At 42.8% G+C, this 22,758-nt stretch overlaps 1 protein-coding gene across 1 annotated transcript in view; it reads left to right on the top strand.

The window, feature by feature from the left end:
- nek11 (NIMA-related kinase 11) overlaps nt 1–22,758 on the top strand; it is a 292,196-nt gene that overhangs the window by 247,845 nt on the left and 21,593 nt on the right. The window contains exon 15 of the mRNA XM_060850033.1: nt 9,645–9,732. Within this exon, the coding sequence (XP_060706016.1) occupies nt 9,645–9,732 (88 nt within the window). The remainder of the gene's footprint in view (nt 1–9,644; nt 9,733–22,758) is intronic.

Genomic DNA, 22,758 nt, shown 5'->3' with positions numbered 1-22,758 from the left:
AGCAGTAGATGTTGTTTACATGGACTTTAATAAAGTTTTTGACAAGGTTCTGGATGATAGACGAATTAGTAAAGTTAGATCACATGAGATTCAGAGACAGCTTGCCAATTGGATATTAAATTGGCTTTATGGTAGGAGATAGAGGGTAGAGGGTTGTTTTTCAGACTGGAGGTCAGTGACCAGCGCTGTACCACAATGATGTGTACTGGGTCCACAGCTATTTGTCATTTATATAAACGATTTAGGTGAGAATATAGGAATTTGCAGATGACACCAAATTGGTGGGATAGTGAGCAGTGAGGAAGGTGATCTAAGATTACAGTAGGACTTTGGTCAATTGGGTCAATGGACTGAGGAGTGGCAGATGGAGTTTAATTTGGATAAATGCGAGGAATTGCATTTTGGTAAGACAAACAAGGGCAAGGCTTTAACAATTAATGGTAGGGCCCTGGGTAGTGTTGTGGCACAGAGAGACCGAGGGTTCAGGTTTATAATTATTTGAAATTTGCATCACAGGTAGACCGAGTGAGTAAGAAAGCGTTTAGCACACTTGCTGCCACTGCTTAGACCTTTGAGTATAGGATGTTATGTTGAGGCTGTACAGGACGTTGATGAGGCCTTTTCTGGAGTACTGTGTGCAGTTCTGATTGCCCTGTTATAGGAAAGATACTATTAAACTGGAGAGGGTTCAGAGAGATTTACCAGGATGTTACCAGGAATGAAGGGTTAGAGTTACAAAAATGGGCTGGATAGGCTGGGGCTTAGTTAGCATGGGTATTTGAGAGGTGACCTTATTGAGGTTGATAGAATGATGAGATGTACTGATAAAGTGAACAACAAAACTCTTTTTTTTCCTAAGATGGGGGAAACTAGGGGGTACATTTTTAAGGTCAGAAGAGAAAGATTTAAAAACAACATGGGCAACTTTTTTACACAGAGAGTGGTTCACGCATGGAATAAGCTGCCAGAGAAAGTGATGAATGCAGATACAGTTACAATGTTTGAAAGACATTTGGATAGGTACAAGGATAGGAAAGGTACAGGCCAAAAGCAGGCAGGTGGAACTAGTTTAGTTTGGGAACATGCTCAGTGTGTTCTGGTTGGATTGAAGAGTCTGATTCCACGCTGTGTGACTCTATGAATCCATCAGCTGTTAACGAGACTCTCTCAGCTGAGGTGTATTTCAGTGACAGATTCATTTATTAAATTTTACAAAGTTCATGTACTTTCTAACTCGGAGTGTAACTTCTAATGCTAAAAGAGACTGAGATTATTGATTTTAAATTTAAAGTTAGAAGTTACTTTGAAATGACAAGCAAATTCAGGTGATATGAATAAAAACATACTTTTTCACACAGCGGGTAGTTAGGGGATGGTATCTAGAAATCTGGTGGAGGTAGGTTCAATTGTGATAGTTTGCACACAGCAAGATCCTCAAAATAGCAATATGATAATGACCAGATAATCTGGAGTTTCCTTTGTTAATATTCATTGTTAATAAACTTCAATGCCTTTATTTGTGTCAGTGCGTTAGGATCACATGTATCCTCTTGAGGGGGTGCGCAGTACCTCAGCTTAATGCCTACAACAATGCAGCACTCCCTCAGCACCTCCCTGAAGAGCCAGTGGAGACAGAACTCTTAAAAGGTGCTACTGACAAGGTGAAATAGGGCCATTGGCTCTGTTAGAGCTAAGGACGAGGTTCTAAGTGTCAGAGAGTGGGCAATTATTAATGTCGTTGGAGCTTAGAAGTCAAGAGGAGTCAGAGTTCAGAGGAGGTTCTAGAAGTTAAGTAGACAGCTAAGTGTTGGCGTTATGGCTCAGAAAAATGTCCTGGGAGGTGTGGGGGCTGGGAAGCAGCCAAGGACAATTAACAGTCTGCTGCAGTTGTGAGGATGGTGAAGTAGTTTTGTTCTGTGCACTTGAGTGAGATTAGGGCTTAGGAAATGAAACAGGAGCAGCACTGACTGGGTGAAGCTCACAGTTCATGAAAAGTTGGAGTTGTGGAGAACAGGAAGGACCTGGGGGATATAGTCCCAGAAAAGGATTGCTGTGACACCCATGGGATCTGTCTTGATTCTATCTGAAGTATTTTGTGGCTTGTTTGTCATGTTACATTGGGTTGTTAAAACATGAGTCACAGCTATCATTTTCTTCAATCTTTTTTTCAATCTTTATACATTTGAGTAAATGTCACTCGTAATAAATTAGTTATAGTTGTTGACTAAAGAAACCTGCTGAATGGTTTATATTAATAAAACAGATACAGTCTAAAATCTGCAGAATTGCCCACATGAGTATATTTAAATTTGTTATGAAGAATGGGATTGAAAAGGAACTGGTAACCCCTTCAACTTTGGTCATTACACAAACATTTGTTTAACCTGAGAAAAAGGCGAGTAAAATAGTAACGGGTGTGATTGAGATAAACAAATGAAAGTAACCCTAAGCTCCCCCCTCCCACCAGGGAGTTTATTGAAAGGTTTGATGTTAAAACTATTGAAGACTGAATCCCTCTTTGTAAGGATATAGTGAGTTAAAACAGTGTAAGATTGTTTATCAGATTAGATTCCCAACAGTGTGGAAACAGGCCCTTCGGCCCCACACCAACCCTCTGAAGAATAACCCACCAGATCCATATCCCTCTGACTAATGGGCAATTTAGCATGGCCAATTCACCTGACCGGCTCATCTTTGGACTGTGGGAGGAAACCAGAGCACCTGGAGGAAACCCACACAGACACGGGGAGAACGTGCACACTCCACACAGACAGTTGCCCGAGGCTGGAATCGAACCTGGGTCCCTGGTGCTGTGAGGCAGCAGTGCTAACCACTGAGCCACTGTGCACCCCAATTAGTTTGAAAATAGGAGGCTAACAACTTAGAACATCTTAACTCTCAAATAGAATACAATTCTTGGTAGTGTTATTTAATTTCTAAATGTGAAAGAGATGTAAGATTCCTGAACTAATATCATGTTTCAAAATAAATGTGCTGTCATCTAATGAAGAGACATGCATTAGACAAAGTGTTTCAGGTTGAGATTGTGCAAACTCATTGTCTAATTGCCACCAGAAGTTGCCCATTTTCTGCCTGGTCTATTCCCTAGGGTCTCCTCATTGTCTTGGAGCTTTGCAGAGTTGACCTAACTGTCAGATCAGTGGAAAAGATAGCACTCACAACTGCTCATCATAGAAATGGTGTTTTTCAATTGCAATTAATCTTTGCATATGTATTTTTAAACAAAAGGTTCCAGAGAAGGCCAACATCTGAAAAAGAAAGGTATTTACATTCAGTAATTGAAGATTTTGAACATTGCTATTCCAATATTGTAGTTCCAAATTAGAGTGTTAGAGATGTACAGCACGAAAACAGACCTTTCGGTTCAGCTTGTCCATGCCAATTAGATATCCTAAATTAATCTGTCAAATTAATCCCATTTGTCCCATATCCCTCCAAACCCTTCCTCTTCATATGCCCATCCTGATGCCTTTTCAATGTTGTAATTATACCAGTGTCCTTTACCTCCTCTGGCAGCTCATTCCATACACACAGCACCCTCTGCAGGAAAAGGTAACCCTTTAAGTCCCTTTTAAATCTTTCCCCTCTCACTCAAAACCTATGCCATCTAGATTTGGACTCCCCTACCCAAGGGAAAAGACCGTGACAATTCACCCTTTCTGTGCCCCACATGATTTTATAAACTTCTGTAAGGCCACCCCTCTGCTTCTGATGCACCAAATGCTCTTGGGTTGCAGTGGTAGTGTCACTATACCTGGATCTGGAGGCCCGGGTTCAAATCCCACCTGCTGAAGAGGTGAGCAATGATACCTCTGAACAGGTTGATTAGAAAAAAAATCTATAGTTACAATTGCAGTTGCATTGATTGTCTGAATTTGAAAACAACTTCACTTCAATTACTGCACTCCAGCCTTACTGTGACCAGAATGTGCTGTAGAACTGACGCTGATTGCAAAATTTCTGATTATTCATATCAATCAGTGCCAACATTGTTCAGAATGAAATGAATTTCGTCTTATCCTATCAGGATTTGAAATTGGATTTAGGCTGGAACAAAATTTATCAGCCAGTACATTATAGGACGATTAATCCTTATCTGGTTCATACCAGTGTCCTTGGGGTATTGCAAACTGTTAGAGGATAGTGATAGATTAAATTCCCTACAGCGTGGAAACAGGCCCTTCGGCCCAACCAGTCCACACCGACCCTCCGAAGAGCAACCTATCCCCTCTGACTAATACACCTAACACTATGGGCAATTTAGCATGGCAAATTCACCTGTCCTGCACATCATTGGACTGTGGGAGGAAACCGACACAGACACGGGGAGAATGTGCAAACTCCACACAGATAGTCACCCAAGGCTGGAATTTAACCTGGGATCCTGGTGCTGTGAGGCAGCAGTGCTAACCACTGAGCCACCGTGATAGATTGCTAAAATGGGTGGACACTTGCCAGGTGAAAATTAATGCATAGAAATGTGAAGTGATTCATTTTGTAGGAACTACAAAGTTGTACAATATAAAAGAAAGTCAACAATTCAACAGGGAGTGGAGGAACATAGAAACTTGGGAGCAAGAGTAGGCCAAAGTCAGAAATCACATGACACCAGATTATAGTCCAACAGGTTTATTTGAAATCACAGATGAAGGGCTTTTGCCCGAAACATTGATTTTCCTGCTCCTCGGATGCTGCCTGACCTGCTGTGCTTTTCCAGTACCACTCTGATCTAAACTCTTATTCGAAATCACAAGCTTTCAGAGCACTGCTCCTTCATCAGGTGAAGTGCCAAGAGTAGGCCATTCAACCCTTCAAACCTGCACAACCAATCAATTAGACCATTGATGATCATCAAGACCGCTTCTCCATCCTATCCCCATAACCAATGATCTTATTAGTAAATAGAAATCTGTTCATTTCTGTCCTCAACAGCTTCAATGACTGAGCGTCCATATTCCTCCAGGATAGAACATTCCAAAGATTCACTCCCCCCTTAGTGAAGAAATTCCTCCTCAAGGAGAAATGTCCTCAAGGAGAAAGATCCTTTCTGTGCACACCCTATCTAGCCCTTTCAAAATTTAAGGGATATAGAAACATATAAAGTAGGAGCAGGAGTACGCCATTTGGCCCCTCAAGCCTTCTCCACCATTTTCAATATGATCATGGCTGATCATCCAATCAGAACCTTGTTCCTGCTTTCTCCCCCTATCCTTTGGTCTCTTTAACCCTAACAATGAGATCTAATTCCTTCCTGAAAGTATTTCATGTTTTGGCCTCAACCGCTTTCTGTAGCAGGGAATTCCACAGACTCCCCACTATCTGGGTGAAGAAATTTCTCCTCATCTCAGTTCGAAATGGCCCAGTGTGATCCCTTGTTCTGGACTCTCTGGTCATCAGGAACATCCTTGCTGCTTTTACTCTGTCTGGTCCTGTTAGGATTTCATAACTTTCGATGAGATACCCCTCATTCTTCTAAACTCCAGTGAATATAGTCCTAACTGGGCCAATTTCTCTTGACACAACATGTCTGTCATCCCCGGAATCGATCCGGTAAACCTTCATTGCACTCCCTCCATCGCCAGAACATCCTTCCTCAGATAAGGAGACCAAAATTGTGCATGATACTCCAGTTGTGGTCTAATCAAGGCCCCTGTACAATTGCAGGAAGACATTCCTGCTCCTGCACTGGAATCCTTTCACTATGAACACCAACATATCATTTGCCTTCTTCCCCGCCCACTGTACCTGCATGCATGGGGACCTTGGGGTATTTTTGCACCAATCATCAAAGTCTGTGGGGAAGGGTGAGAAAGTGCTTGGGAATGTGTATGAAAGTCCACCTTTGTAAACCCATGATTTGGAGGTGCCGGTGTTGGGCTGGGGTGTACGAAGTCAAAAATCACACAACACCAGGTTATATTCCAACAGGTTTATTTGGAAGCAGTAGCTTTAGGTATGCTGATCCTTCATCAGGTGGTTGTGAGCTGATGAAGCAGCGCTCCAAAAGCTAGTGCTTCCAGATAAACCTGTTGGATTGTTACATATTGTTGTGTGATTTTTAACTTTGCTGAAAATGTGTTGCTGGAAAAGCGCAGCAGGTCAGGCAGCATCCAAGGAACAGGAGAAGCGACGTTTCGGGCATAAGCCCTTCTTCAGTAAGATTTTTAACTTTGTAAGTCCAGACTGAGAGTGCCACAGCAAGGGAATTGTAGTGAGGTTTTTTAAAATGTTGGTTCAGTCTCAACTGGAGCTGGTGTGACTAATTCTAGGCCCCACACTTTAGGAAGGATGCAAAGAAAGGGTACATGAAAGATTCATGAGAATGAATGCCTCGAGAGGTCCACCCTCAGGCGACTGTCTGTGTGGAGTTTGCAAGTTCTCCCAGTGTCTGCGTGGGTTTCCTCCCAGAGCTCAAAGATGTGCAGATTAGGGTGGATTAGCTGTAGGAAATGCAGTGTTACAGGCATAAAATAGGGGGTTGGTTTGGACTCGATGGATCGAGTGGCCTGCTTCCACACAGTAGGGATTCTCTGATTCCTAGTGGGGATGAGGATGTCAGTGGTGCAGCTAGCTGACTCTGTCCCACTTGGAGTAGAGACGGTTTAAAACACATAAACGATTCTGAGTAAGTTAATGGAGAGAAACCTTCCTCTTCACTGAAGGGAGTTCAGACCAAAGGCAAAAGAATCAGAAGCAGCAATGAGCAAACATTTTCCAGAGAGTGAACAGTAAGGGTCGGGGAGACACTACCTCAGGGAGTGTTGTACAGAGATTCAATCACAGCTTTCAAAAGGAACATAAAAACATTTTCAGGGCTATAGAAAAGAGTGAAAGAGTAGGACTTTATTCTTTTATTAATTTCCAGGACGTAGATTTTTCAGGCTAGGCCCATTGATTGGCCATTCACAATTTTCCTGGAGAAGGTGAGGAACTGCCTTCTTGAACTGCTGCAGTGTAATGGAGTGCAAGGACTGTCCCTTTTTATTTTGTGCTTTTTTGGAAAAAAATCCTTGGACTGCAATGAGGGAGAGCTGTATTAAAACCAATATTTGAAAATGTCCTGTATGTTTTGAAAGCAATTAATCTGACAGCCATTGCAGATCTCGATAAACGACTGTTTGGACTTGGAGGAATTGGAGTTAGAGTCGCAGATAATTTGGAACAGGGTGGCTGTTCTGATACAGTTCTTGTCGTTGTCAAAAAATTGATTGGTCTTTGGACTAGTGACCAGTTTTTGATGATAGAGACCTCTTATCTGCCAAGAACTGTGTGATTAGTTCACAGGACACTTAACAGGTTGGAAGTGGGAACGAGTTACGGAGAGCAGTATATTCAGTTCTTCCCAAGCTCAGGAGCGGTTTCTCTGTTCTCTGCCATCTAAAGCTCCTGAAGGAACCTGCTTGCCTTTCCCGCAACAGTTATGTGCTGTGACTTTTAACAGAATGGTCAGAGACTATTTATGAGTGTCTCTGCCACTCTGGGACTCACCACTGAGTAGATGCATCCAGAGAAAGGCAATTAAAGCAATATGTTGGCAGGCAGAAAGATCTTCTTAACTACAGAACCTGGGGACAAAGACTACTGAACCATCTTTCCAGTTTATCCCCTCTGCCCAATCACCTATTTTCCCTGTCTGTGTGTTTACAAGGGAGAATTTATAAGTGGATTAGAGTTTTATTTAGTAGTGTTATATGCTAACAGTTTATAATGGTTTACTTGTAGCTATAGTTAAAATACTTGTAATAAATAGTACTTGTTGTTCAGTGCAGATATCTAGTCTGTGCTTTCTATTAGCTTATAAAATCTTTAACATTTGTGAAGATTCTAAGAATACTCAGGTTCAGTACTGAGCCCTCTACTCCAGTGAGTTATTACAGTAGTTACATCCAATTTGTTCTTAGGGAGGAAGTGCCAGGAATTTGACCCAGCCAGCGGAGTGTAGACAGCTGTCATGGACTCATTGGGCCGAATAGCCTACATTTGTGATACAGCCACTCTATGATATGAGGGAACCTTTATGAAAGAGGAAGTATAAGAGTCTAAAATAATTTAAGGAATTTATAAATCATCAGCTTGTTGTTTAAGAAATTGTCTTAGTTGGATAATTTGACCTACAGCCATTCCAGTCTTCCTATCTTGATTGAACTTTATCCTTTCTGAGGTCTCTTCGATTAGTTTGAATTGGTGGAGAAAGTCAGAAGGGAATTTCTCAGATTTTCCTTTTTCTGAAATCAGTCTTGGTTCCCTCTCAAGTTTTGGATTCTCTCTAGAGATTGCATGGTTGGGGGTTGGGCGGACTGTAAATACTGGGATGAACAAAGGATTATAATTAATCAGGGCATGTTGGTGAACCATACAAAAAATAGTAGCTTTTGTGTGACTCAGTTTGCACCTCCTGTCAGTCAGCCAGAAAGTAACAATGCGTGATAACTTCCTGTGAGGCACTGGGTGATGTTTTGCAACAGTAAGGATGCTATATGAATGCAAGTCATTGTTTTTAATGAAGTCCATAGCTCTTAGCAGATCATGACCACAGTTGAAAGATGCCAAGCAGCAAGGTGGAAAATAGTGACAATCTGAAACAAGACAATAGTTATTTAGCGAGCGAATAGTCCTGCTGTTGTTTGGTAATATTCAGACTGTACCCGAACAAAAAACGATACAGCACAGCCTATAATTTTGCCGATGTAGGCATAGTCCCGTGGCAAATGCGGGGCGGCTCTGATGCCCGCTTGCAACAGGAACAGGCCCTTCGCCCAATCAATACTGAGCCAACACATGATGCCTTCTAAACTAAAAAAAAACTTAGAACATTACAGCGCAGTACAGGCCCTTCGGCCCTCAATGTGGTGCCACTCTGTGAAACTAATCTGAAGCCCACCTAACCGACACCTTCTGCCTCTACACAGTCTGTTCCCTGCCTATTCATATATTTATCAAAGTCACTCTTAAACCTCACTATTGTATCTTCTTCTGGCAGTGCAGTCCAGGTACTTACCACCCTCTATGTAAAAACTTTGCCTCCCACATCTCCTTTAAACTTTACCCCTTTCACCTTAAAGTTATGCCCCTTAGTCACTGACATTTCTACTCTGGAAACAAGACTCTGACTATTCATTGTATCCTTGCCTTTCATAATTTTATAAACTTCTATCAGATTGCACCTCAGCCTTCGACATCCAAATGAAAACAAAACAAGTTTGTCCAGTCCCCCCTAATGCCTTCCAAACCGGGTATCGTCCTGTTAACCTTTTCTGTAGCACCAATCGTCTCTCCCTAACGAGAGAGAAGCCTATGGTCTGGTCAGACTATCGCAACTTTATAACGGGTGTAACTTTCCTGCTCTTATATTCCAATAAAGACAAACATCCCATCTTAAGAGAAATTTAATAAAACTCATAGGGAGAAATTATTTAATAAAGATTTGCTTCTTGTAGTGACAATGTTCCATTTACAATTTGTTGTAACTGGAAATCATCACGATAGTTTGAGCAGAAGTATCTTTAAAGCATGATATAATGGGAAATTGGAGCTTCTGGATCTCACACAGTGTTGTTCTTGCCTTCAATGGGTTTTGCAGTGAGTAAGGTGGACATCACAATGTGTCTCTGTGTTGATTACAGATAATGACACTATCATTCCAGCATTGTCCCAGGGACAGACAGCTATGAACCACACCATGGCAGAGACCAGGATCAACCATCTGAGGGAGTAAGTGCTGTGGGCTTTTCTGTGTTCCAACTATTAGAAAGCTGTTATGTCATCTGAATGTTTTGGTTGATCCTGTGGATATTGGATAGATGTAATTTCAAACATGCTGCAAGGAATTCTGCATGCGAACATGTATTGTACATGTGAACAGATATTGTGCATGTAAACATGTATTGTACATATGAACAGGTATTGTATATGTGAACAGATATTGTACATGGACAGGTATTGTACATGTGAACAGGTAATGTACATGTGAACGTGTATTGCATATGTGAACAGGTATTGTGCATGTGAACAGATACTGTACATGTGAACAGGTATTGTACATGGTCTCAAAGTGAACTATTTTTATCTGAGAGTCTACCTGCATCGTTCAGTTGCTTCCATTATTCCTGTTTGCATCTGCAAGACTTCTTACACCTAAAATCACTTGATGCAGACAAAGTACATGCTTGTGCCTGTTTCTGTGGCTCATTCTTCTAGAGCAGGTCAAGAGACACAAGTCCAGAGGCTGTAGATTCCAGGGTGCGTTATGCCTGGCTTTCCTGACCTCACTACTCACCAAAGACACTGTAGAAGGGTTTGTACATTTTGCATTTAACCTGCTTCACCATGTGTTGAATGCACCTTGTGTACACTATTCTCAATCACCCACCTTCTCTCCTTCAATGCATCTCCACCATCCTCAGCCCCCAATACCCTCACTCCCCATAACATCCTCAGCCCCCTTCACCCCTCACCACACCACCACCCTCCCTACTCCCACCCCCACCACATCTCCACCATCCTCACACCATCACATACCAGACCCATAGGGGACTTGACAGGGTAGATGTGGTTATTTCCCCTTGTAGGAGAAACTACCACCAGAGTGTGTAATCTCAGAGTAAGTGGTCACACATTTAACACACCAATGAAGAGGAGTTTCCCCTTTCACAGTGCTGTGAATCTGTGGAATTCTTTACCGCAGAGTGCTGTTGATTAGATTAGATTAGATTAGACTTACAGTGTGGAAACAGGCCCTTCAGCCCAACAAGTCCACACCGACCTGCCGAAGCGCAACCCACCCATACCCCTACATTTACCCCTTACCTAACACTACGGGCAATTTAGCATGGCCAATTCACCTGAATGCACATCTTTGGACTGTGGGAGGAAATCGGAGCACCCAGAGGAAACCCACGCAGACACGGGGAGAACGTGCAAACTCCACACAGTCAGTCGCCTTGAAGCTGGATCATTTAGGATATTCAAGGCTGTGACAGATAGATTTTCAATCAGCAAGTGAATCAAGGATTGTGGGGAAAAGGCAAGAAATTTGAGTTGAGGATGATCAGGTCAGCCATGATCTCAACAGGCTTGATGGGCTGAACAGCCTACCTTTTGCTCTTACATTTTATGGCCTTATAACACCCAATCTTCCAGTACCTCAGCCATCCATATCATTCACTGGAGTTGGGTAGGTTGTGTAACAGCTCCTCAGCACACTATGGGGACCAGCCAATGACCTATTCCTCAGCCTATCAGCAGGCCCAAAGTGACAAGTGACTGGGAAACAGGAAGTACTTCGTTAGTAAAGCTGGCAGCCCGGGAAACTGGGCTGTTGTAGTGTTGGCCAGGTAAGAGGTTCTTGCCCGCACCGCTGCTTTCTGGTGAAAATAATTTCAGGGTTGGACAGTTGATTGTCAACCTTTTTGGAGTTAGTTCATCTGTCTTGCAATCCTCTCACCTCGATCTACTTTTCCTCTGTCCTCTGTATTGACTAGCAGTGACGGAGCCACTGCTGAAGGCTGCAACAGCTATGGAATGCTCCTTGGCAACTCACCAGGGATTTTTCAGCAGTGCTTCTCATGTACATGACCACCATCGCCCAGAGAGAAAATGCTGATAGATGTGTGGGTTTGCCGTTCCCTCCAAGTTCTTCTCCAATTCACACATCCACCCATCATGGACAGATCTCTCGTCCACCGGGTCAAAGTCCTGGGACTCTCGTCATAACAACACCTTAGCAGTTCCTTCTCCTCAAGAACTGCAGTGGGGCAAGATGAAGACTCATCATACACTGAAGAATAATTCAAGTTGAAAAGTGAATGCTAGTGGTGTGCCAAGTCACTAAGAATTAATTCCAGGGAATGATTTTAATACATTTTTTTGTATAATTTATATTTCAAGCAAATGGTTATTATGCCATATGAGATCTGGGATAAATTTATCTTCTTCCATATTTCCTCATTTGTTTAATTTATGCCAAAGCTCTGAGTGGAACTGCAACCCACAGTACAATCTCTAAATCCAAGCCTCATAGCTGGGAAATAATTATATTTTAAGAGCCTTACAATGAGGTTAATTTAAATTGCTTCATAAATTCTGAGTACTGAAATCTCTTGGTGCCTGATCATTCTGATTAGTTGCTCTTGTGAAGTATTCAGTTCCCCTCTTTGCTGGAATTTATTTCATATGCAACATTTAAATTAGGACAGTCTGCTTCATATTTGATGAGTGATTTAAGGACAGGTTACATAGGGAGGAACTTTAATGGATAAGGGAAGATCTGATTGGGGGTTGAGTGCCGGGGATAACATTCTGCAGAAGAGTGGGTGTGTTTCAGTTCACTCAGGGGGTCTGGGCTGTTATAGCAGCCTGCTATTTTAGTTTACTTGTATGTATATTCCTGAGCTATGGATGTAATTATAGAGGCTCCCACACTTTTTCCATCATCTGGATAACGAAGAATCTCCTGTACTCTTACTGCCTACCAACACTGGAGGTGCCAGTGTTGGGCTTGGATGGACAAAGTTAAAAATCACACAACATCAAGTTATAGTCCAGCAGGTTTATTTAGAAGTACAAGCTTTCATTGCATGATGAAAGTGCAGTGCTTTGAAAGCTAGTACTTCCATGTAAACCTGTTGGACTATAACCTGCTACTGCATGATTTTTAACTTTGCCTACCTTCAGTGTGTGTCGGGAGGATTGACAATTAATCTAACAAGAGGTGATGGCCTATTGGTATTATTGCAAGACTATTAATCCAGAAACTCATCTAACATTTTTTTTAGATCAGATTAGATTACTTACAGTGTGGAAACAGGCCCTTCGGCCCAACAAATCCGCAACCCACCCAGACCCATTCCCCTACATTTACCCCATTCACCTAACACTACAGGCAATTTACCATGGCCAATCCACCAAACCTGCACATTTTTGATCTGTGGGAGGAAACCGGAGCACCCGGAGCAAACCCACGCAGACACGGGCAGAATGTGCAAACTCCACACAGTCAGTCACCTGAGGCAGGAAATGAACCTGGGTCTCTGGCGCTGTGAGGCAGCAGTGCTAACCACTGTGCCACCGCGCCACCCACATGTATCACCGTGCCACCCACAGGTCCAGGTCCACGTTCTGTGGACCTGAATTCAAATCCATCTATGGCTAGATGGTGGAATTTGAACTCAATATGTTTTTTTAAAATCTGGAATAAAGAGTCTAATAATGACCATATCCACATCCTCAGTGATGGAAGAGCCAAGCACATCAGTGAAAAAGATAGGGCTGAAGCATTCGTAATGATCTTCAGCCAGAAGTACTGAGTGGATGATCCAGTTCAGCTTCCTCCAGTGATCCCCCAACATCACAGATACCAGTCAGTTTGATTCACATCACATGATATCAAGAAACAGTTGAACGGACACATTGGATACTGCAAAGGCTCCAGGCCCTGACAACATTCTGGCAATAGTACTGAAGGCTTGGTGCTCCAGACATTGCCGCTCCCCTAGCCAAGCTGTTCCAGTACAGTGACAACACTGGCACCTAGCCAACAATGTGGAAAATTGACCAGGTATGTCCTGAACGTAAAAAGCAGGACAAATCCAAACCAGTTAATTACTAGCACATCAGTCTACTCTCAATCATCAGTAAAGTGATGGAAGGTGTCATCGACAGTGCTATCAAGCAGCACCTGCTCAGCAATAACCTGCTCAGTGACACTCAATTTGGGTTCTGCCAGGACCACTCAGCTCCTGAGCTCATTATAGCCTTGGTTCACACATGGACAAAAGAGCTGAATTCCAGAGGGGAAGTGAGAGTGACAGCCCGCGACATCAAGGCTACATTCGATTGAGTGAGCCATCAAGGAGCCCTAGCAAAACTGGAATTAATGGGAGTCAGGGGGCAAACTCTCTGATGGTTGGAATTATACCTGGCTCAAAGGAAGATGGTTGTGGTTGTTTGGAGGTCAGTCATCTCTGCAGGAGTACTTCAGTGTCGTGCCCCAGGGCCCAACTAGCTTCAGCTGCTTCATCAATGACCTTCCCTCCGTCATAAGATCAGAAGAGAGAATGTTTGCTGATGATTTCAGCACCATTCACCACTCGTCAAATACTGAAGCAGGCCATATTCAAGTCCACTCCATCTGGATAATATCCAGGCTTGGGCTGACAAAGGGACAACTAACCTGGCCCACAAATGCCAGGTAATGGCCATCACCAACAAGAGACAATCTAACCACTCCTCCTTGAGGGTTTTACCATCTCTGAATCCCCCGCTATCAATATCTTTATGTTTAGATTTGACCAGAAACTCAACAGGACTTGCCACAGAAACACAGTGCCAACAGGAGCAGGTCAGAGGCTATGAATACTGAGGTGAGTAACTCACCTTCTGAGTAACCCCCGACCTCCCCCAAAGCCTGTCCGCCATCTACAAGGCACAAGTCAGGAGTGTGATGGAATACTCCCCGCTTGCTTGGATGGGTGCATTTCCAACAGCACTCAAAAAGCTTGACACTATCCAGGACGAAGCAGCTCATTTGACTAACAACACATACACAAGCATCCACTCCCTCCACCACTGACGCTCAGTAGTAGCAGTGTGTACCATCTACAAGATGCACTGCAGAAATTCACCAAAGATCCTTAGTCAGCACCTTCTGAACCCACAACCACTTCCATTTAGAAGGACAAGGGCATTGTAGATACATAGGAATGCTACCACCTGAAGATTCCCCTGGGAACCATTCACCACCCTGACTTGGAACTATATTGGCGTACCTTCAATGTCGCTGGGTCAAAATCCTGGAAATCCTCCCCGAGGGCATTGTGGGTCAACCCACAGCAGGTGGGCTGCAGTGGTTCAAGAGGGCAACTCACCATCATCTTCTCGAGGGCAACTAGGCACAACCAATAAATGTTGGCCCAGTCAGTCATGCCCACATCCCACAAAAATGATTGAAAAAACCCCAAAGAAGATGACCAACATTTGTACTTGAACCAAAATATTCCCTTGAGCTTCTATACTTGTGAAATGAACTGATGAATGCACAATGAAAAGCTTTCACAAAATGTCTCTTTTTACACATTTTCTGCACTACCAAAGTCTCAAATATGAAGGGCTGATTGTATTACCTTCTGCCCGGTAATCAATTAGTGATTCCATGAACAAAACGTGAAGTATAACCTGATTTCAGTTCGGAAAATGAGGGTGGGCAAACAACTGTTCTGAGAATGCAAGTTTTGTCGCAATATAATGAGTACGGTGTGAGCTCAGTGTCAAATGTAAGTGGATACTGAGTCAAAGGAAAATGTGAGCTATTGGCCAAAAGAATCAAGTTCATGGAGGTGAGAGCAGACTGGGCTTTAACTAAATTTTCAGAGGAGTCTGTGACTGAGGTGATAGTTCAATATGAATTGGAGGGGGCACAAATTAAATATATTTTATCAAGTGAAAAAGAATGAGTAAAGAATTGTATGCAGTTAGGGGAGACTGGAGCTAAATGTTGGTTTGCATCCATTTTTGTTACAGGAAACGTGAGTTGCGATCTGTTACTGTTGAGGCAGACACACATGAACCTGCGATTTAAAACTGCATTGTACACAGGGAAATGCAGCTTTCCACTAACATGCCGAGCTGCTCAAGACAATAGCTACCTTCTTCCCAGTGCAGCTGCTAACCAAGACATTCCATGCTTTTAAAGTGCAGAGAGCTCAATTTAATTCAATAGCAGCCTACTTAACATTCACTATAGCAATGATTCCCCACCCCTGGGGCATTGTAAGGAATCACAAAATATGACCGCTGTTGATATGGACAACACCTTGCAAAAACCTTCAAAATATTCAGGCCCATGTTATTTCACAATAGGTAGTCGCAGAAGGCAATATTTTTGTCCAGGGGAGGGTGTCTCTTGGAATGTGAGATCAATATTTAATGTAATAGGAACATGGGTAGACCATTCAGCCCCTCAAGCCGGTCCTCGCCCACCCCATTCTGTAAGGCCATGGCTGATCTACCCTAAGCCTCAACTCCTCTTTTGTGCCAGTTCCTCAGCCCTCAACTCCTCATTGTTTCAGCTCTCTGTCCACCTCGTCTCTGAATATTTTCAGCAATCTAGCCACTACAACTCTGTGCGGCACAGACTTCCAAACACGCATGACCCAGTGGGAGAAGGAATTCTTTCCCATCTTCATTTTAAATGAGAGTCCCTTTATTCAGTAACTATATGCCCTAGTTTAAGATTCCCCCATTGATGGAAACATCTTCTGAACGTCCACCCTGTCAAGTCCCCTCAGAATCTTGTGTTTCATTAAGATTATCCTTCATTCTCCTGAAACTCTGAGGAATAAAGGCCTAACTGGTTTAGCAGTTCTTGATAAATCCACGTGTTCAGCCCAGGAATGAGCCTAGGGGATCGTCTTTTAACTGTCTCCAATGTCAATATATCCTTTCTTCAATGTACAGGTGGCTTAGTGGTTAGCATTGCTACCTCACTGTGCCAAGGACTTGGGTTCAATTCCCACCTTGGGTGACTGTCTGTGTGTAGTTTGCACATTCTCCCTGTGTCTGCATGAGTTTCCTCCCACAGTCCAAAGATGTGCAGGTCAGGTGAGTTGGCCATGCTAAATTGTCCTATTGCATTCCTGATGAAGGGCTTATGCTCGAAACGTCGAATTCTCTATTCCTGAGATGCTGCCTGGCCTGCTGTGCTTTGACCAGCAACACATTTTCAGCTATTGCATTAGTCAGGGTAGGGGAATGGGTCTGGGTGGGTTACTCTTCGGACGGTCAGTGTGGACATGTTGGGCCAAAGGGCCTGTTTCCACGCTGTAGGTAATCTAACCTACAGGGGTCAAAATTGTCCATGCTATTGGGGGCAGTGGGGTATAAGTTTTTGATTTCTCTTGTAAGAAAGCTAATTTGCTCACACTCTCAATTAACCAAGTTACCATCTTCTGTGCTGTTAAGGTCTATGACTATTTGCATTTATTACTAAAAGCTGATTTTTCCCCCGATTCAAAATTTCTATAGTGGGTATATTTATCCATCAGTGATTTTTGTGGTACACTGTTTTTGGATAGTCTAGCAAGCGAATTTCTCTCTGTAACGTAATAGTCACAGTACAAGCCCACTGTCCACAAATACTCCCACGTCCATTCATCTGAATGAGTCTGCCCAAATACTGGGTGAATAAATCTTTAGATCCTTGCTGATGATTGGTGCCACAATGATTAGTCTCATTTTCCAAACTGTAGGAAAGACAATAGGCATTCAGTGAAGAAGTTTAAGTGAAAGTGCTGGATAGCTGCCAGTTACTATTCCTACTTTCAAGCATCTTTAGTAACTGTGTCCCAATCTTCATGTATTAACATACTGTTATTGAGGATAACAGCTCCACCATCCAATAGGATCATGGCTGATAGGGCATTTCCTTGCATCCACTTTCCTGCATCTTCCCCATAACCCTTGATTCCCTGACTGATCAAGAACCTGTCTGGAGACCTTCATTACTTATTACCATAAGAAATAGGAACTGGAGTAGATCTGCTCTACCATTCAATGAGTTAATGGCTGATGCGACATTCCTCATGTTCACTTTCCCACATTTTCCCCGTAACTCTTGATCCCCTGATGCATCAAGAGTTTATCTGTCTCAGCCTTATGGCATCTCCCCCATTCAAACAATAAACACAAACCTGCTTCAGGGTGAAATCCTGTCTTGGTGCTGTGCTTTGGGAGTGTGTGAAAAATATTACACTTTGTGTTTTTCTTAGTTGGGGGACTATTGGAGATTACATTATGTTCAACCTCAGTTTTGTGATTTAAATCTTTCAATGTCATTGCTCTGTGATGATATGATAATATAGAACCCCTGTTCAGGCATTGAAGTTACTTTGCACGTTCTCTGTTATGATGGATGTGTTTGGATGCAGCTGCAACAAAAGAAATAGATATTAAAGTGACAGTGGTTAATATGGACAACAGTTCTACACTTCAGAGTTCTGACTCCTTAATCGCACAGTGCTCAACTGTTTTCAATCCAATTGACATATTGTCCTTGCTGTAATTTAGTCTCAGTCTCTTGTGGATGTTGTGACCTACCTGTGCCTTTGGTTCCTCACAATTGTAGTTTCCTTCTGGACTTTAAAATAGCTCAATAGCATCTCTTCTTGCTATCTCTGTAACCTCTGTCCCTCACCCCCTTCTGGTTCCGCCCTATCCCCAATAGAATTAGTTTTGGTATCTCCCATTATTCCCCTCTCTTCCTCCAACCTTAATAAGCTATCAGCCATATAGATCTCATTTTCTGGACTTCCCACTTATATACATATCCCTCCCATGTTTTAGGGAAATTGAGTAACTCAAGGGGGGCAGTGTTTATGGATCAGGGAAACATTGGGAACTGGGGAGGGAGACCATTAAAAACACCATAGAAACATAAGAAATAGGAGCAGGAGTAGGCCATTTGGCCCTTTAAGCCTGCTCCAGCATTCAATATATTGATGGCTGATCATCCAACACAACAGTCTGTTCCTTCTCCCCACCTCCGCGTCCTTTGACCCCTTTAGCTTTCTTGAATCAGACAATGTTTGGCCTCAAGTGCTTTCTGTGGTATTACACTCCTCACGGATCCTCACTCTCTGGAAACATTCTTCACCATGTCATGTGAGGGTCAGCCGCATGGAGCAGGGGTTGTGGGTTTGGAACTGGGGAGGGGGGGGGAGGTTGAGGGTGGCATCAGAGGTTGGAGGGATCTGGGGTGGTGGGTGCAGTCCTGGAGTTCAGGGTATCAGAGGAAGGAGGGGGTATCACACTGTCGGGATCACAAATCTGACAAAGCACCTTGGCTGTTTTTTGAACACATTCTCTCGGGCTTGCTTTCACTGGGCTGTCTCCCGGTACCTCAGGAAAATGTGCACCCTCCCTCCCCGTTTCTGAAGCAAGGTGGAGTAAATCAGATTGGGTAGCACCAGTTTTACGGGGGTGGTCTTTTGAGTTCACAGATTGACTCCACCATGCTTCTCAGTGGAAACTGTCACCCTGTTAATCTCCGGCTAAGTATCTTTTGATTAGCTCGCTTGGCTGGATGGCTGCTTTGTGAGGTAGAATGACACCAACAGTATGGGTTTGATTCTCATTAGTGGCTGAGGTTACCATCAAGGTCCCAACTTCTCAGCCCCGCCCTTCATCTGATGCGTGGTAACCCTCGGGTTAAATGTGCTTTCAGCTGTCTCTGCCTCGAAATGAGAGACTGTGGTGACTTTACTGTTTGGGTAGTGATTTAGAAAATTTGAATTCTGGGTCTCCATTGTTTTCATCAGCTGTAGAATCTTCCAAATTTTCTAAATTGCTGCATTCTGGCCTTTTGAGCACCTCCAATTTATAATTGTTTCGCCACTGACAACAAAGTCTTCCGAGACTCTGGAATTCCTTCCATAGAACCCTTCACCTTTCAGGCATTGCTCAATACATAACTCTTTGATCAAGCATTTGGACATCTTGCCTAATATTTCCTTACATGGCTTTTCGAGCATCTTTCAAGTGCCTTGTGACATTTTATTGTGTTCAAGGTGCTATATAAAGATGCACTGCTATTGTTATAGAGTAAATACTGTTAAAACAACCCAAAATTAAAAATAGAGAACTACAGTAACTCAACATGTTTTAAAATGAGTGTAAATATTTTATAAGGTAATAATAGAGTAAAATAACAATTTTATAAAGTGATAAAAATGTAAATAACTAAGATCAAATAGAAAGTGTATGTGTTTACACTATACACAATGCTTCAACCCCAATGGGATCCCAATCAATAGGGAATAACGTTTTGTTTTACAATTTATTCAGCTTAATTGTTTTGGTTGAGAAAGGACCGCCCATTTATGCAACATTTGATGGTGTCTTCAGGATGGTCAAAGAACAGCCACAGGTCTTAAATAAAAAAAACAAAGGGAAACCTGTTTTTTTGCAAAAAAAAATCCATTACAGCAGGCAGATTGAAACTTATGGATACCAAAAGCCAAGAATTGAATTCCTTTGCCATTTAAAAAATTTAAAAGTGTCGAAGATTCTGTTTGTTTTTAACTCTGAAAACGCATTTCAGCAGTAATTGAATATCGACTGGTGCCCAGAGAAATACATTTTAACTTGATGAGACAGAGGACAAAGGCTGGGTCAATGGTTCAGAAAGGTCAACGATGCTTTAGTTCCCCATCATCTTCCTTTTAAATATCTCCAAGCACCTACTGCTGACTGGCTTGATTCTAACTTCATTTAGCAAGGAATGTTTTCAAAATATAGTCGCTCTAGTTTCTTTGGGCAAGGCCTAGTATTATCGCCTTTTCACCTGAAAAGATTGGGAAGGACTTGCATTCATATGTGTATGTCCTCGTACACCAGTCACTGAAGATGAGTATGCAGGTGGTAAAGAAGGCAAATGGTATGTTTGCCTTCATTGCGAGAGGTTTCAAGTACAGAAACAAGGATGTGTTGTTGCTGTTATACAGTGCCTTGGTGAGGCCACACCTAGAGTATTGTGTGCAGTTTGTTCTCCTTTTCTGAGGAAGGATACTCTTGCTCTGGAGGGAGTGCATCAAAGGTTTCCCAGGCTGATTCCAGGGATGGCAGGACTGACGTATGAGGAGAGATTGACTAGGTTAGGATTATATTCACTGAAATTCAGACAAATGAGCAAAGACCTCTGAGAAGTTTATAAAATTCTAACATGGCAGTTGCAGTGAGGATGTTCCAGTGGGTGTGTCCAGAATCAGGGGTCACAATCTAAGAACTTGTGGTAGACCATTTAGGATGGAGATGAGGAGACATTTCTTCACCCAAAGAGTGGTGCAATTCATTATCACAGGAAGTAATTGATGCCAAATCATTGAATGTATTCAAAAGGTGGCTAGATGTAACATTTGGGGCCAATGGGATCAAAGGTTATGGGGAGAAAGCAGGATTAGGTGATTGAGTTGGATGATCAGCCATGATTGTGATGAATGGCACAGCAGTCTTGAAGGGCCAAATGGCCTCCTCCTGCTTCTATCTTCTATGTTTCTATATAGTATCACTTTCATGATCACCGATACTTTATAGTCAATGCTGAACTTTGGAAGTATTGTCACTAATTGTAATGTAGTTGTCAATTTGTGCAGAGCAATTTCTGCAAACAACAATTTGACAGTGACTGTATAATCTGCTTTTTCTCTTAATGATTGAGGCTTAAGTATTGACCGGGGAGAATGGCCGGACTCTTTTTCTACACAATTCCACGGAATCTATGGTAGCCACCTGAGAGAACAAGCAGGGTCCCACTTTATCCAAAGCCACACACCTCTGGAAGTGCAGCATTCCCTCAGTAATGCACCAGAATATCAGCCAAGCAGCACAGCTTGAGCAGGACCGTGCAGAATGTGCTGACTCAGAGCCAAGAATGCTGTCTATGGATTCAGGGAGCAAAAGGTTAGGATAAGCTCACCAATGGATGGAGTGTAGGAGGACAGTTCAATGCTTATGACACCTGAAAGGAATTCATTTACACAGTACCTTTCACAAATTAGGACGAATGGGGAAGTGATGGCAATGTTTTATTTTTATTCATTCATGAGATGACAGTGCCACTGGCTAGGCCAGCATTTATTGTCCGTTCCTTAATTGCCCAAAGGGCAGTTGAGAGTCAACCATAAAACTGTGGGTCTGAAGTCACAGAAAGGCCAGACCAGATAAGGTTGGCAGTTTCCTTCCCTGGTGAACCAGATGGGTTTTTCCAACAATCAGCAATGGATTTATGATCATCATCAGACGCTTAATTCCAGATTTTGTTTTCATTGAAAAATCTGCTATTATGATAATATCAGTAAGCTAAGCTATACAGAGGACAGGCAAAGCTTGTTCCAAAGCAAGCTAAAAGGTAACCATTCTCATAAAGATTGATCAGGTTCATCAATGTCCTTTAGTGAAGGAAATCTGCTGTCCTTACCTGGTCTGGTCTACATCTGACTCCAGACCCACAGACCCCTAACTGCCCACGGCAGTAAATGCTGGTTTAGCCTGTGATACCCAAATTCCAAGGAAGAATAACATTTTTTTAAAAAAAGACTCCAATTGGTTTTGATCCGTAATTGTGCTGAATTGAAATTACACACAGTTAATTACGTCAGTTTGAAATGTAGAAAATGTGGCAGTCAAGTTGCAGACAGCAAAGTTAGACAAAATGCAACTAACATTACAAAAAAGCTAGGATACAGGAACAGGGCTTTCTGGACAACTGTATGTGTGCTGGGATTTATACATCATAGAATCTTTCTCCTAATTCAGCTCCCTGATCATCTGTGTAGTCTCCCTCATGTACGCCTCATTTCCCCCCACTTGTGTCAGTGCTGTCTGCTGCAGCCCCTCCACATGATACCAAGTTCCACATTCTCACCTGTCTCAGTGTGAAGATGAATGCTAAAAATGCTGCAGTGGTATATTGGGATTGTCACTGGGTTAATGCTCCAGAGACACAGGCTAATGCACTAGGAGCACAGGTTCAAATCCCACAATGGTGAATGAGACTATCTGAGCTCAATGAATAAATCTGGAATTAAAAAGCTAGTCTGGTTGTCACCGTGAACTGATCCCCATAACGCAAACCTCATGAAGGGAAGGACCATTTGCTATGAACTAAAGTAGCATGGTGACTCAGCGGGGGTGGCACAGTTGCTCAGTGGTTAGCACTGTTGCTTCACAGCGCCAGGGACCCAGGTT

This window comes from Hemiscyllium ocellatum, chromosome 34 (genome assembly GCF_020745735.1).
Source record: "Hemiscyllium ocellatum isolate sHemOce1 chromosome 34, sHemOce1.pat.X.cur, whole genome shotgun sequence".
Classification (NCBI taxonomy): Eukaryota; Metazoa; Chordata; class Chondrichthyes; order Orectolobiformes; family Hemiscylliidae; genus Hemiscyllium; species Hemiscyllium ocellatum.
The sequence above is the reverse complement of the archived record's forward strand: the minus strand, read 5'-3'. Positions and strand labels throughout refer to the sequence as shown.